The sequence below is a fragment of the Sphaeramia orbicularis genome, unplaced genomic scaffold (assembly GCF_902148855.1).
Source record: "Sphaeramia orbicularis unplaced genomic scaffold, fSphaOr1.1, whole genome shotgun sequence".
Classification (NCBI taxonomy): domain Eukaryota; kingdom Metazoa; phylum Chordata; class Actinopteri; order Kurtiformes; family Apogonidae; genus Sphaeramia; species Sphaeramia orbicularis.
The window spans coordinates 12,617-27,500 of NW_021941739.1; the positions used below are offsets into that span (position 1 = coordinate 12,617).

General features: G+C 40.9%; 1 protein-coding gene across 1 annotated transcript in view; it reads left to right on the top strand.

The window, feature by feature from the left end:
* Positions 1–4,421: 4,421 nt before the first annotated feature.
* Positions 4,422–14,884, top strand: part of LOC115416901 (guanine nucleotide-binding protein G(o) subunit alpha-like) — a gene marked incomplete at its 3' end in the record, with an annotated part of 30,554 nt that continues 20,091 nt past the window's right edge. Inside the window, exons 1-2 of the mRNA XM_030130772.1 lie at positions 4,422–5,161; positions 5,942–5,984. Of these exons, the coding sequence (XP_029986632.1) occupies positions 5,044–5,161; positions 5,942–5,984 (161 nt within the window). The remainder of the gene's footprint in view (positions 5,162–5,941; positions 5,985–14,884) is intronic.

Genomic DNA, 14,884 nt, shown 5'->3' on the forward strand with positions numbered 1-14,884 from the left:
ATAAAAGGTGGCATTGACTAGACTACAACTATATGTACATTTATATTAAAAAAAAGAAAAAAAACAACTCTATTAATTTAGAACTGGTCGGCCTCATGGATTAAATGAGTTAAATCAGTCAAACTTTAATGACATTAACTGGAAAACAAATGACAAAAACCTGTGATGGACTGGTCACATGTCCAGGGTGAGCCCCGCCCTCACCTGTAAGTGATGGATAGGCTCCGCCCCCCCTGACCCTAGTGAGAATAAGCAGATTCAGAAAATGAATGAATGAATGAAAATGAATGAATGACCAAAACTGCTAGACACACACACACAGACAGACAGACACACAGACAGACACAGACAGACAGACAGACTGAACCTTTTTATTTGTAAACCTGTGTAGTTCTGCTGTAAATGTTGGACAGTTTAACTCTGGAGTGTGTTGGAATGTACTGAGGTTTGTAACCAGCCTCCAGTGGCCGTTGATGGAACGGCCCAAAGGTCCCATGGACCACTGGGGTCAGGTGTCCATCGTTTGTTCATTGTCCGTCCATGTTCACGTCCATGTTTGAAATGTTATAAATCTCCATTGTTTTATAATGGGACACATTTCATAGTGCTGTAACTGTAAAACAGTTGAACGTATTGATCTAATTACTATTGGTAATAGATAGGAAGTCACATATGGACTTTTATGTGGTGCCATGACCTTTGACCTTTTCTGACCCTAAAAGGTCAAACAAACATCAGTTAATGTCTTAAATATGCTGTTGGACTCCAGGAGCCTTAGTCCTGTTATTCTGATCCTAAACATTGGTTAATTTTTTTGGCCCAGATGTAAAAATATGAATTGACTCATTAGACTGTTTCATTTAACGGGTGGATGTCGTCACAGATGACTTTGACTTTCTCTCATATTTAGTTTTATGTTGGTTAGGTGTCGTCTGTCTTATCAGTCACTAAGTTGTACATTTTAATCTGATTGTGGATCAGTAATAAAGTCATGAATAAGAACAATAGTGTCATAAACTGTGAGCACAGAATAGTCCTTTAACCTCCTCAGACCCAGGACATGTCAGCAAAGTACAAGCTTTTCTTGTTTTTTATTAAATCAGTGCCTATAGTGGAAACATCATGATGCAACTGTTTTTTCAGATGCAGTTTTTAAATTTTTATGAATGTCCTTTGTGGTGGACAGTTTCTTTTTTTTTGTATAAAGTTGTGAAACTCTTGTCCAAAACGTGGACAGTGGGTCTGAGGAGGTTAAGGTCTTTCCAAATCCTCTTAGTTTGTTCAGTTTTTGTGTCGTCAGGGGGCGGAGCCACCCGGAGTCTGAGGCAACCATGGCCTTCTTACACTCTGCTGGGAAAACTTGCATCACACCACTGTTGATGTTGAGTATATGTGTTTATGTGTGTGTGTGGTGTGTGTGCGAGGGTGTGTGTTTGGTGTGTGTGTGAGTGTGGTTTCTGTGTGCATGTGTGTGTGCTTATGTGCATGTGTGTGAGTGTGTGTGTGAGTGTATTTCTGTGTGCATGTGTGTGTGCTTATGTGCATGTGTGTGAGTGTGTGTGTGAGTGTGTTTCTGTGTGCATGTGTGTGTGCTTATGTGTATGTGTGTGAGTGTGTGTGAGTGAGTGTGTTTCTGTGTGTGTGTGTGTGTCTGTGTGTGTGTGTGCTTGTGTAACAGTTACTCCAGTCTGTGTTTGCTAACAGTCCAGGCAGATGTGTCAAAGGCAGAAAAAAGCAGAAGGTGCATTCACTGTCCTGTCAGTGAACTGAAACTGCTCATACTCACAGTTTGAACATGAAGGAAACGCTCTCAGAGAATCAACAGATTTAAACGTACAAGACATGCCCGTCTTCCTGCACCGGTTCCTTTGGCTCAGTGCCGTTGGGCAGGGCATCAGTGTGTTTACAGGAAACAGCGGCCTGTGGTTTGATGTGTGGGGGCAGATCAGCTGATCTGTGGAGCAGAGCCTGGAACTAAAGGCCTGATTTGGTTGAGCCGCATTGGAACATTTTGACAAAACTCTGAAAAAATCAATTTGCATCTTCCCACAAATGTGTAAAGAGCATAAGGTGATTCCCAGTGCACTTTGCATGGATGTAAAATAGGAAGCGTTATTATTTAGATGGAAAACTCCACCCAGATAGATGGTGTTATGACCAACTGAACACGCAGTCACTGCTGTGTGTCTGTGAAACTGTTAACATTGAATTATATTGGATTAATGTTTAATGATATCAAGAGGAAATCTGGGCTCAGACATGGGGGGCAGGGGGCACATGGTGTGTCCACCATATATACAGAATATACACCACACACACACATATATATATATATATATGTATATATATATATTATACAGGGTGACACAAAAAACAGGAACTTTTTAACAATCCAATAAAACCCAAGAGTGATGGAAGAAAAATATTTATTCATAGTAATTGAACCTTAAAACATGCCATTTAAGAAACAATGATGGAATTTTCATTTTTTAAAAAATTACTTCCTGTAGATGGCGTCCTCCTGTACGAATGCATTCTTGAAATCTGCTGTTGAGATTCCTCATTGACCGCTGCAACATCTCAGCTGGGATACTGTGAATTCATCCTGAATTCTCTGTTTTAACTCATCCAGAGTCTTGGTCGAGTCGTGTACACTTTACTCTTGAGATAGCCCCACAAGAAAAAATCACAAACGGACAACTCTGGCGATCAAGGGGGTAAGAGAACGTTACCAAATCTTGAGATCACACAGTTACCGAACAATTCTCGCACAGCCGCCCAATGGTTACTAAAATGGGGGTGTGTTTACTTGCTCAAGGTCACTGTCTCGCAGTGCTGCCACTTGCTCATGTCTGCCAGTACAACAATTCAAAAATTCCCGTTTTTTTGGGTCACCCTGTATAAACAGTCAAGTAAACAGTAGATGAAGGGACATGCTTTAATGTCCTGGTCATCCTCTGTCCTTAGACCATCCATCTGGACTAAGAACAACTTCACAAACCCAGACAGGAACCTGAGAGAGAACCACAGAAGGACAGATCCACTATGGATGGACAGACTGGACATGGACCAGGACTGATGGAGATCCACCTGATGAAGGAGGTCCAGTCTGCACAGATACAGTAGGGTGGGGGCACATGAGGGGGCGGGGGGGGGGGGGGGGTCCATCTATTCAGATGACACAGGTGTCATCTGAAAAATGTCTTTTTGTAAGGACTGATGTTGTCATACATTGAAGTTCTTACAAAATATATGGGATATGAGTGCTTGCTTGGGGGGGGGCTTCACATTAAATCCAACCCTTTGCTTTATAGGAGCTGTTTTTAACCGACTACAGTAAAGGATGGACAGCAGTAAAACCAACAGCTTCTATAAACTGAAGGGGTCGTATTTACAGGGACCTGCCTTTGACACTAAACAGCTCTGGAATCCTTCTGTTCACACGATATATAAATATAATATATATTATAAAATATACCTTAGACATAAACATGTGTGTAATGGAAAAACCACAGTTTGACCCAAACTCTGGTTTTTTCTCTGAATAGTTATTGTTGGAGGTGTTTTGTTCGTAGTTAAATTGGTCTATGACCCAAAACTGTACTGGAAAGACCTTTGAGTCCAACTAGAGTCACATGACCAAAACAAACAGATGTGGATGGATGTTAGAACAAGAGAAGAAGAAGAATTGAACCCAAACGTGTGTGTGGACACAGCAGGAAACCACATCAGTTTAGAATTTAGTAGGAGATAGAGGAGGAAGCAGCATTCTAGATTCAAACCAACACACATTTGTGTTCTGTTCATGGAAGGACTGACACTGACATCTACCACAAGAAAGAAACTCAGCAGCACAGCAGGACTGAATGGACACAGCAGCAGAACACACCTGTGTTTGGAACGCATTTATAGAAACATGGGACAGTTTAGGACAGATGGACCAAAGGGACAGGTGGACAAACAGACCAGGACACTGGGACTGGGACGACCACTGTGTCTGTCTGGCCCTCTCTTTGTCCCTCCCTCCCTCTTAGTGTGTCCCTCTCTTTCTCTCTCTCCCCTCCTTGTCAGTCTCTCTCTCTCTCACCCCCTCTTTCTCGCTCCCTCAGTCTCTCCCTCTCTTTTCACTCTCTCTCTCCCCTCTCTTTCACTCTCTCTCTCTCTCCCTCTCTTTCACTCTCTCTCCTCTTTCACTTTCTCTCTCCCTCTCTTTTTCACTCTCTCCCTTTCTTTTTCAGTCTCTCTCTCCCTCTCTTTCACTCTCTCTCTTCCTCTCAGTATCTCTCGCGCTCGCGCTCCACTTCTGGTTTTTTTTTTTTTAACGTCGTGACGTCACCAACCTGCCGCTGAAGGACCGAGCCCCTCTGTACTGACGCTACCGGGGAGGCAGTACCGACACGGGAGCGCGTCCCCGCCGCCTGCTCGCCCGCCCGCCCACCGCCGCTAACCCCCGGAGGAACAGGTCCACTGAGCCGAAGACCGAACACTGGGAGCAGACGATGCTAACGGCGCTCACCGAACAACAGTAAGGAGCCGTTAGCCGCTAGCGACAAGTGGAACCGAAGAAGAAGAAGAAGCAGAAACAGACGAAGAAGAAGAAGAGGGAGGAGGAGGCGAACTGAGAACCGTTACCGTGATTTTTACCGACAGAGAGACGGAGGGACGGACACACGGACGGACCGGACCGGAGAAGACAACAGCTGCGGAGGCTTTGTGTGGTTTTTTACCGAGTCCAAAACCGAACGGATCCGTGATTTAAATGCTTTAACGGAGCCGTGTCCCCGGTTTCAGAGAGAGCGAGAGAGAGAGAGAGAGAGAGAGAGGGAGCTGCCCAGAGAACGACAGACATACGGACGGACCGAGGATCCAAGGCTCCTAGAGACAGAACCAACCAGGAAATAAAAAACACATCCGGATCGGAACCAACCAACAGCTCTGAGTGGAACTGATTGAATCTCGGTGTGTGTTGTGTGTGTGTGTTGTGTGTTTTTTTCCCCCGTGGATCCCGGTTCCGTTAACGCGTTCAAGCTGTGTTCTCTAACCATGGGATGTACCCTGAGCGCAGAGGAGAGGGCGGCTCTGGACCGGAGCAAAGCCATCGAGAAGAACCTGAAGGAGGACGGGCTGACCGCGGCCAAGGATGTCAAACTGCTGCTGCTCGGTAAGGGGGGGGGAATAGGTGTGGTGATGGAGGGGGGTGGGGGTGGGGGTGGGGGGGTGATGATCAATAACACACTGGGAAAAAAAATCATGTACCAGAACCATGGAGCAGGTAACGCAGCCCCTTCGATGGACCGGTTCTGCCAAACACACCCTGAATACACAGTTACAGATTACATAGAGTACAGATTACAAATATAACAGATTATATATAGTACAGTATATATGTGCCTTTGGATGCAGCTGTACGTGGTTTTTTTTTGTTTTTTTTTTAAATTTATACGTTGCATCCACTGAGCCCAAAACCGTGTGATGCAGAATTAAGGTGGCAACCACATCCGAGATGGAAACTGCAGATGCAAAAAAAAAAAAAAAGAAAAGAAGATGGCAGTGTGCAGCAGTGGAAGGAGGGAAGGCCTGGGGAGGAGAGAGGAGGGTTTGGGCTGTGAAATGGACCCACTGGTTCTGTGTGTGTGTGTGGGGGGGTTACCTTGTAAGTATTTAATCTGTGTGTTTCAGTCAGGATTAAAAAAAAAAAAAGAAGAAGAAAGAGTCCGAGGAGGAAGAGAAGGGTGCAGCCGCCACTTCCCTCCATCTATCCATCCTTTCATCTCCACCCCACTGCTCTGCTCATTCACTGAGGGTTTAAGAGGCTGATTCTCCCTTTTCTTTTCCTCCCTCCTCCTCCTCCTCCTCCCTCTCTCCTGTCTCCATCTTGCTCTTTCACACAAACACATATACACCCTGTTTACATTGTCTTCTTGTGTCTCTTCTCCCTCAGGGGCTGGAGAGTCAGGGAAAAGCACCATCGTCAAACAGATGAAGTAAGTCTTTAAGGAGCACGCTCCAATAAACCCATAGAAGGCCTGGATGGATGGATGCATGGATGGATGGATGGAGGTCTTTCTTTCTTTCTTTCTTTCTTTCTTTCTTTCTTTCTTTCTTTCTTTCTTTCTGTCTTTCTGTCTTTCTTTCTTTCTTTCTTTCTTTCTTTCTCACATTCAAACAAATCTCCTTTTGTATTTTACTGTCTTAACCCATAAAGACCCAGAGCTATTTTTGTGGCTGTTCCCGAGTGTTTATTTTACATTTTTCAGTGAAAAATCCTGTATTTTTCTTATATTAAATTCACTGATCCTGTAGATGTTCATTAAAACTCAGATTAAAGTTGATGCTTATTCTATCAGAAACAGAGATAACTGAAGAAACAGTGTCTTTTTCAGTCCAATAATGTTGGAGAAGGTGACGGTGTTTCCACGGTAACTATGGAGCCTCTGAACGTACAAATATGGTCATATCTGATGACCATGAAAAGATGAAGAACAGTATTTTACACCAATTATTGACATGGATTGATAGAATTAGTGGATCAACAGGAATTAAACCATTTAGATCAGTAGATGGTTTAGGTTAAAGGAGGACGTTTGGGTCTTTAAGGGTTAAAGGTGGACGTTTGGGTCTTTATGGGTTAAAGGTGGATGTTTGGGTCTTTTTTGGGTCTTTATGGGTTAAAGGTGGATGTTTGGGTCTTTTTGGGTCTTTATGGGTTGTAGGTGGACGTTTGGGTCTTTTTTGGGTCTTTATGGGTTAAAGGTGGATGTTTGGGTCTTTTTTGGGTCTTTATGGTTATAGGTGGACGTTTGGGTCTTAATTTGATTCTGATTTGAATTGATAAAGCACTTTGTGACTCTGTCTGTGAAAAGTGCTCAATAAATAAAATTACTTTACTTACTTTACTTACTTTTACGGTCTTTATGGGTTATAGGTGGACGTTTGGGTCTTTTTTGGGTCTTTCAGAGTTAAAGTTGCATCAGGTTGGGTGTTCTTCTTCTCTGGGTGCTAACATGGCCGTTGACCCTTGACCTAGTGTGTCCACTTGTCTGTCTGTCTTTGACTTTACCTCTGTCAAACCTCTGGTGCTGCTGTGTTAGTATATGACAGTATATGACAGTATATGCTAGTATATGTTACTATATGACAGTATATGTCAGAATATGATAGTATATGTCAGTATATGACGATATATGTCAGTATATGACAGTGTATGACAGTATATGTCAATATATGTCAGTATATGACAGTATATGTCAGAATATGACAGTATATGTCAGTATATGATAGTATATGTCAGTATATGACGATATATGTCAGTATATGACAGTATATGACAGTATATGTCAATATATGTCAGTATATGACAGTGTATGACAGTGTATGACAGTATATGTCAATATATGTCAATATATGTCAGTATATGACAGTATATGTCAGAATATGACAGTATATGTCAGTATATGACGATATATGTCAGTATATGTCAGTATATGACAGTATATGTCAATATATGTCAGTATATGACAGTGTATGACAGTATATGTCAATATATGTCACTGTATGTCAGTATATGACAGTATATGTCAGAATATGACAGTATATGTCAGTATATGACAGTATATGTCAGAATATGTCAGTATATGACAGTATATGTCAATATATGTCAGTATATGACAGTGTATGACAGTATATGTCAATATATGTCACTCTATGTCAGTATATGACAGTATATGTCAGTATATGACAGTATATGTCAATATATGTCAGTATATGACAGTATATGTTCCTTCCAGGACACAGGCCTGTTCTTATGGGTCTGGTTTCCAGTCCTGTTTGGAGGACATGGCTGTAAAGGTCCTCAGTGTCTCAGTGGTCAGTGTCAGTGTTATTTAAAAATCTATACGTTCAACCGTACTGGGCTGTAGTCCCAGTGTGGACGATAATAGGAAATCCAATCTCCTCCTCCTTCAGGTCATCAGCTGAGTTATTTCAGGGTTTGATTCATATCAGAGGAAGTGTTCAAGGGGACATCTTCTAGTTGGTGTCTTTAACATAGGGTTGGAACCCAATGTAAGCTCCTCCCTCTGCAGGCGCTTATTAGTGTACAGCGCAGTATTCTGAGTTCCAGCACACTTCAAAGCAGCTCCACGTCTCTATTAATGCCTCTGTGTTTGAAAGGCCATCATTAGTTGCCAGTTTCCAGTGGAGGCTGCAGTTCATTATGGTGGATGTGTGTGGATGTGATCGGTCCAGAGCAGATCAGACATCAGACACTGGAGCACTAACACCGTATAGAGCGTCAGCACATATGTCACTTCCCCCCCAGGCCACGCCCCTCTCAGTCAGACTGAGTGTCTTAAACCAACCTGCTCAACATGACGGAGTATAGCAGTAAACACAGCCAGAGAAAAGGAACATGGGAAATCTGAACTTAAATGAAGGACAGTTGGACTGGACATGGATCTGTACGAGCTACCAAAGAACAAGTGGTCCATGAACACTGACATGTGGACACAAATGGAGGATCCAGACCTGATCCAGGGGGGAGGGGGTCAACGCTATTTGGACCTGAAACTAATATACATGGTTTCATCAGGACTGACAACCAGGGTCCAAAACTAGGGCCCAGAACCAGCTGATCCAAAGGCTCCAAAACTAGGGCCCAGAACCAGCTGATCCAAAGGTCATTTCCAGTCCAGCGTGGACTGACCCCAGTGAATGTATGCATGATCTACTGGGACTGAGCAGATTTACTGAGTCTAGTTCAGATCCAGTCCTTTATCTAACACAGATACTACTGCTGTGGACCAGCAGGGCACCACTGCATTCTGGGAAATTAGCAGATTTACACCACCTGGTTTAAATTAACACATTATTCTGGTAATATTATGGCTTTATTGTCAGAATATGACGATTTTATTCTCATAAACGAATGACATTTTTGTTAAGTTATGAGGGTTTTTTATAACTACGACTTTATTCTGATAACATTGTGATTCTTTTTGTATTCGACTTTATTCTCATAAAATTACAGGTTTTATATCCATATTTTATGACTTTATTCTCGTAGTGACAAGTGTTTTTATTTTCTTATGTGGCTCTAATACTCCGTCGTAGCTTTATTCTCCAGTTCCCCCGTATTTGAAAAACTAGGTTAGCCTCAGTTTAAGTTAGTTTACTAATCATGTAGGACAGGGATGTCAAACTCATTTTAGTTCAGGGGCCACATTCAGCTAAATTTGATCTGAAATGGGCTGAACTAGTAAAATAATAACATAATAATATATAAATAATGTCAACTCCAAAATTTTCTCTGTGTTTTAGAGCGAAAAAAGTAAATTTACATTATGAAAAGGTTTAGATCTACAAACTATCCTTTCAAAAGATGTGAATAACATGAACAAACTGAAAAAATAAGTGTAATTTTAACAATATTATGCTTCAGTTTATCATTTACACGTGTGCACTATAACTTACAAACACACAAAACATTTAATAACAGGAAGAATATTGTTAAAATTACGCTTCTTTCTCTTAAGAAATTTCAGGTTGTTCATATTTGTTCTGGTTATTCACATTTTTTGCAAAATTATACTTTGTTTTAGTGTAAATACATGAAAATATTTACATTTACAAAGAGAAAAATTTGGAGTTGTCAGTATTTCTATGTTATTATGATCGTATTTTACTGGTCCTGCCCACTGGAGGTTGAATTGGTCTGAATGTGGAACCTGAACTAAAAGGATTGTTAATATCTTCAGTGGAATTTTAGCATTTCACAAATTCATCCCATGGGCTGGACTGGACCCTTTGGAGGGCCAGATTTGGCCCCTGGGCCACATGTTTGACACCTGTGATGTAGGAGCACAAGGTTCAGAATCACATACTGAAGACAAAAACCATGAAAGATCTGATCATAAAACCAAGAGCTTTACCAAGAAGTAACGTTAGCCAAAACAATAGGTCATTTAAGATCTGATTTGACCCAAAAATACAGCATAAATTAATGGTTTCCTGGATTTGTGGATCCATCTACTTCTCTGTTCTTTGTCTTTCGGTGTCTGTAAAACGATAGCTCCCACTGCTTTTCAAACCTGTTCATACAATCAGTCTCACAACAGCTCTTCTCCATTTTTTTTTATTAAATATTGTTCTTCAGTTTAGACAGTATTGAAGCCAACGCTGTCACTCATCTCCCTCTTTCTGCCACTCAGTGGGCGGAACCGCTGTGACTTCCGCTAGCGGTGACGTCACATGCAGACCCTCTATATGGACAGAACCCATGCATGTGTTTGTGAATTACAGCTGTTGACTCCTTTTCTACCTAGGGATGTAATGATATGAAAATTTCATATCACGGTTATTGTGATCCAAATTATCATGGTTATCATTATTATCGCGGTATTATTACCTCCCCCAGGAGTTATTGTGATCGCTTTGCTTTGTGTGTTTGCACGTGTGTGTGTTTGCGTGTTTGTTTGTTTGTTTGTTAGCAAGATAACTCAAAAAGTTATGGACGGATTTTCATGAAATTTTCAGGAAATGTTGATACTGGCACAAGGAAGAAATGATTAAATTTTGGTGGTGATCGGGGGGGGGGGGGGGGTGGGACAGATCTGTTGTGGCTGAGGTCTGCGCTCTCAGAGTGCTTTTCTTGTTGAAATTGTGCTCAAAATGTTCAAAAAGTGCTAATACACATACTGAAATAATTTAACCAAGTTGTATTTAAAAAAAACAAAAGCAAATAAAATAATAGGCACAGTGTACCTTCTGTTGCAGAAACATTCAAATATTAACCCTTAGTGGTCTGAGCCTGTTTTGGCTGTTTTTCAGTCCTTTTGATTTTGCCTTTATATACTATAGAAACAAACGTGTACTATACCCATGTTTGGGATGTGTTTTTCTATCTCATCTGTCTGTTATTTTTTCACTTTAACCTACTATATCAACATAAAAGGCCAGAAAGCACAAAAAAATATATAAAATCCGATTTGAAAAATGTATATGCTTTATTGCATAAATAACACACAGATGCTTAACAAACCTTTTCAAAGACTTTAAAAGTGAATATTGGTTCCAAATATTAGCTATAGAAAATTAGATTTGTTATAAATTAAAACTATACTCAAATATTTGACATTAAAGCAGATCTTTACGTAGGGTTTTTTCCCTTAAAAGTGCGGTAATCAAACACAGTTATCATGATAATTAGAATTTAAACGGTAATACTAACTGTCTGCAATTTTACCGCTGTTTATCGTTATACCGGTAATCGTTACATCCCTATTTGTACCACAGATGTGTGTTTTTAATTCTCAGACAGAGGCTCATTTCTGAAGCACAGGGCAGAAGTCCTGCCAGCCTGATCTGGGTTTAATACTATTTACTGTGTTTACCATATCAGTGGAATAATCCTTTAATATACCTACAGGATTTACTCTGGCTGTCATCTGCACGGCAGACTGAGGCCCCCCCCCCCGGTCATTTCATCAGTAATCCTGATGTGACATACGGTTTCCTCTGCTGTGTCATGTTTCAGACAGTCCGGTTGAGTTTCTGCTGATAATAGGCTTTGGTTGTGGTTGGATGTGGACGTGTGATAACATGAGGACATGATTCAGTGGATCCAGATGAGACAGGGGTTTTTATTATTTTATTCCTCAGCTGGCGATGGTCATTTCAGCGGCAGCGGCTGACCCCACTGGTCCCAGAGGGTCCGCTGGATATATTCAACCACTGCATGTGAAGTAGAACATATGGGCTGAACACACAGATTCCATTGGACTGGAGAGGACTGGGACTAAATGTCCATTAGGGATGTAACGATTACCGGTATAATGATAAACCACGGTAAAATTGCAGACGTTTAGTATTACCATTTAAATTGTAATTATCATGATAACCGTGTTTGATTACTGCACTTTTCCAGAAACAACACCTATGTAAAGATCTGCTTTAATGTCAAATATTTAAGAATAGTTTTCATTTATTACAATTTTAATTTTCTATACCTAATATTTGGAACCAGTATTCACTTTGAAAGTCTGTGAAAAGGTTCGTTAAACATCTGTGTGTTATTTATGCTATAAATTACATACATTTCTCAAATTGGATTTTATTTTTTGTGTGTGTGTTTTTTGTCCTTTTATGTTTTTATAGTAGGTTAAAGTGAAAAAATTATAGACAGATGATATAGATGAAGTTGTGCTGAAAAAACAGATCCCAAACATGGGTATAGTAAACATTTGTTTATATAGTATATAAAGGTAAAATCAAAAGGACTGAAAAACAGACAAAATAGGCTCAGTGAACATGTATGTTTGTGCACATGTATGTTTGTGCACATATATGTTTGTACACATGTATGTTTGTGTAGTCATGCGTGTGCGTTTGTCTTTAACTGATATTCGGTCCAGTTACTGGACGGGCTTGGACACATGTGATCATATCTGTGTCATGCACTGAGTTGTGTGTGTATTTGTGTTCAGTGTGTGTACAGTGTGTGTTCAGTGGACATCATCTGCTGATGGAAGCTGTGTGTGTTCAATGTGTGCAGAGGGTTTCTGCTGTCCAGCTGGAAAACACAGCACTGACCGTGTGTCAGAAACAGAACTGACTGTGGGAATCTGTTCATGGTATAGAGGGTCTGCACGTGACGTCACCACTAGTGGAAGTCACCGTGGTTATGCCCACTGAGTGGCAGAAAGAGGGAGATGAGTAGCGACTTTGACTTGAATACTGCGAAAACTTTAGAACAATCTAAAAAATGGGGCAGAGCTGTTGTGCCATTGATCGTACAAATAGGTTTAAAAAGCACTGGGAGCTATCGTTTTAGCGGCGACCTAAAGCCACAGACAGAAGAAGCAGATGGATCGCTGCAGTTTGTAGAAATAACTGGAATCCAGGCAACCAAACCTGGATTTGTGTCAGGTAATGTTAATTTCTGCTGTGTTCTTGTGTAAAATCATCCCTTAAATTCCATATCATTTTGGCTAACATTACTTCTTAGTAAAGCTCTTAATGTTAGCATCTGTCATTTAGTTCTAGATTTCAGAACTGAAACGTTTTTGTCTTCAAATGTGCTCTACATGATTTGTAAACTAGCTTAAACTGAGGCTAACTTAGTTTTCCAAATAAGGGGCTACTCTAGCACAAAGCTGTTGTTGCTGTGTTGTATCAAGTATTTGATGTTAACTGTACTTAAATATCAAAAGTACAAGTAGATCATACTTGGGTCAGTACTAAGGGTTCAACTCCAGTAAATCAGTAGTGAACTATGAGCACTACTGCTGGGCCTTTACCGCGGAAATCACCGCCAAGAAAATCTGTCTGCACTGACACAAAACCTCCAAAACAATAGTATGTTGAATGAAAGCACTCACCAGCTGGAATCCTCTAATGAACCAGGACCAGGATGGACACAACTCTGGGTCTGTTGGATGCTTTCAGCCTTTGCATTGGGGATTTTCCCGGCGTTGAACTCAGGTTCATATAAATGTCAGGATAGGTGATTTCTGTCCCAGATCAGTGTTGGTAGAACACTTGTTGTTTGGTAGCTTGTATGGATCCATGTCCAGTCCAGTTGCCTTTAATTTCATGTTATATTCCACATTTTTCCTGGTCTCGCTGTAGTTACTGCTATACTCCATCATGCTGAGCTGGTTTGTTTTTGCCGCTCAGTCTGACTGAGAGGGGTGTGGCCTGGGGCGAAGTGACGGATGTGCATTCCCTCTATAGAGGAGACAGAGACAGGAGAGAGACGTGGACCACTGCTGCTGTGGACACAGGATCTGACCTTCTGCTGTTTGGATGTTCACAATACAGACAAGTCATGTGTCCGAAAAGTATTTAACTGAAAATATGAATCTGAAATCTACGACAGAGTATTAGGACCACATCAGAACAGAAAAAACAGTCATTACGACAGTAAAACCATCGAATATCCAGATCAAACCTGTTATTTTACCAGAATAAAGTCATAGTTTAAAAAAACCTCAGAACTGAATGTAGATGTAGTGTGTTTACACAGACACTGAGCCTGTGTATGTGTCCATAAAAGTCTGATAACTGCAGTAATCAGATATTTATACTCATCAGAGTAATCAGATACATATACTCATCAGCTGGGACACGTTTAGATCTGCTTTAGGCAGTTCAGTCTAGTATTGGATTTCTGTCGCAGTATTTACATAGTGATGGTCGACTCAAACATCCTATGGTCTTCTGCTCACTTCGGTTCTACCATTGAATCAGTTTTACATGTGCAGAAGGAAACAAACAAAATAAATCTGATTAACCTGGATACATTAATTAACCCGTACACATGCATAAATACATTGGACAGACATTGGGGTGTAATCCAGGTGTGTTAATCTGATTTGTTATAATCAGATTATTCTGTTTCCATAATAGGACTATTAGTGTGCTTGGAAACACACTCATTTTATGGACATTAAATTAAACTAAATTAGATCAGACTTTATTGATCCTCCAACGAGGAAATTCACAGGTCAAGACAGCAACAGAATAAAGTATAAGACAAACGTGCAGGACAAACAAAGAACAGAAGACAAGCAGTATGAAAATATGTATTTACATCAGAGTGGATAATGTGGACGTCTGCTGTTTATGCAAATGTCCCTACTGTATAGAACACATACTGTTATCAGTGGACATGTGTGGACATAAGTGGACATGGGTCAGACTGTTATCAGTGGACATACAGTAAAAATGGACATACTGTACAAGTGGACACCCTGGGTGTTTGTCAGGTGTTCTGTGCTCCTGTTTTGAACAGATTTGGTTCCTTCAGGTCTGATTCTTCAGTTTCTTCAGATGGTTTGGACAGGCTGGACAGATGAGAGGACAGTAGTAGAAGGAGGAGTTGTCT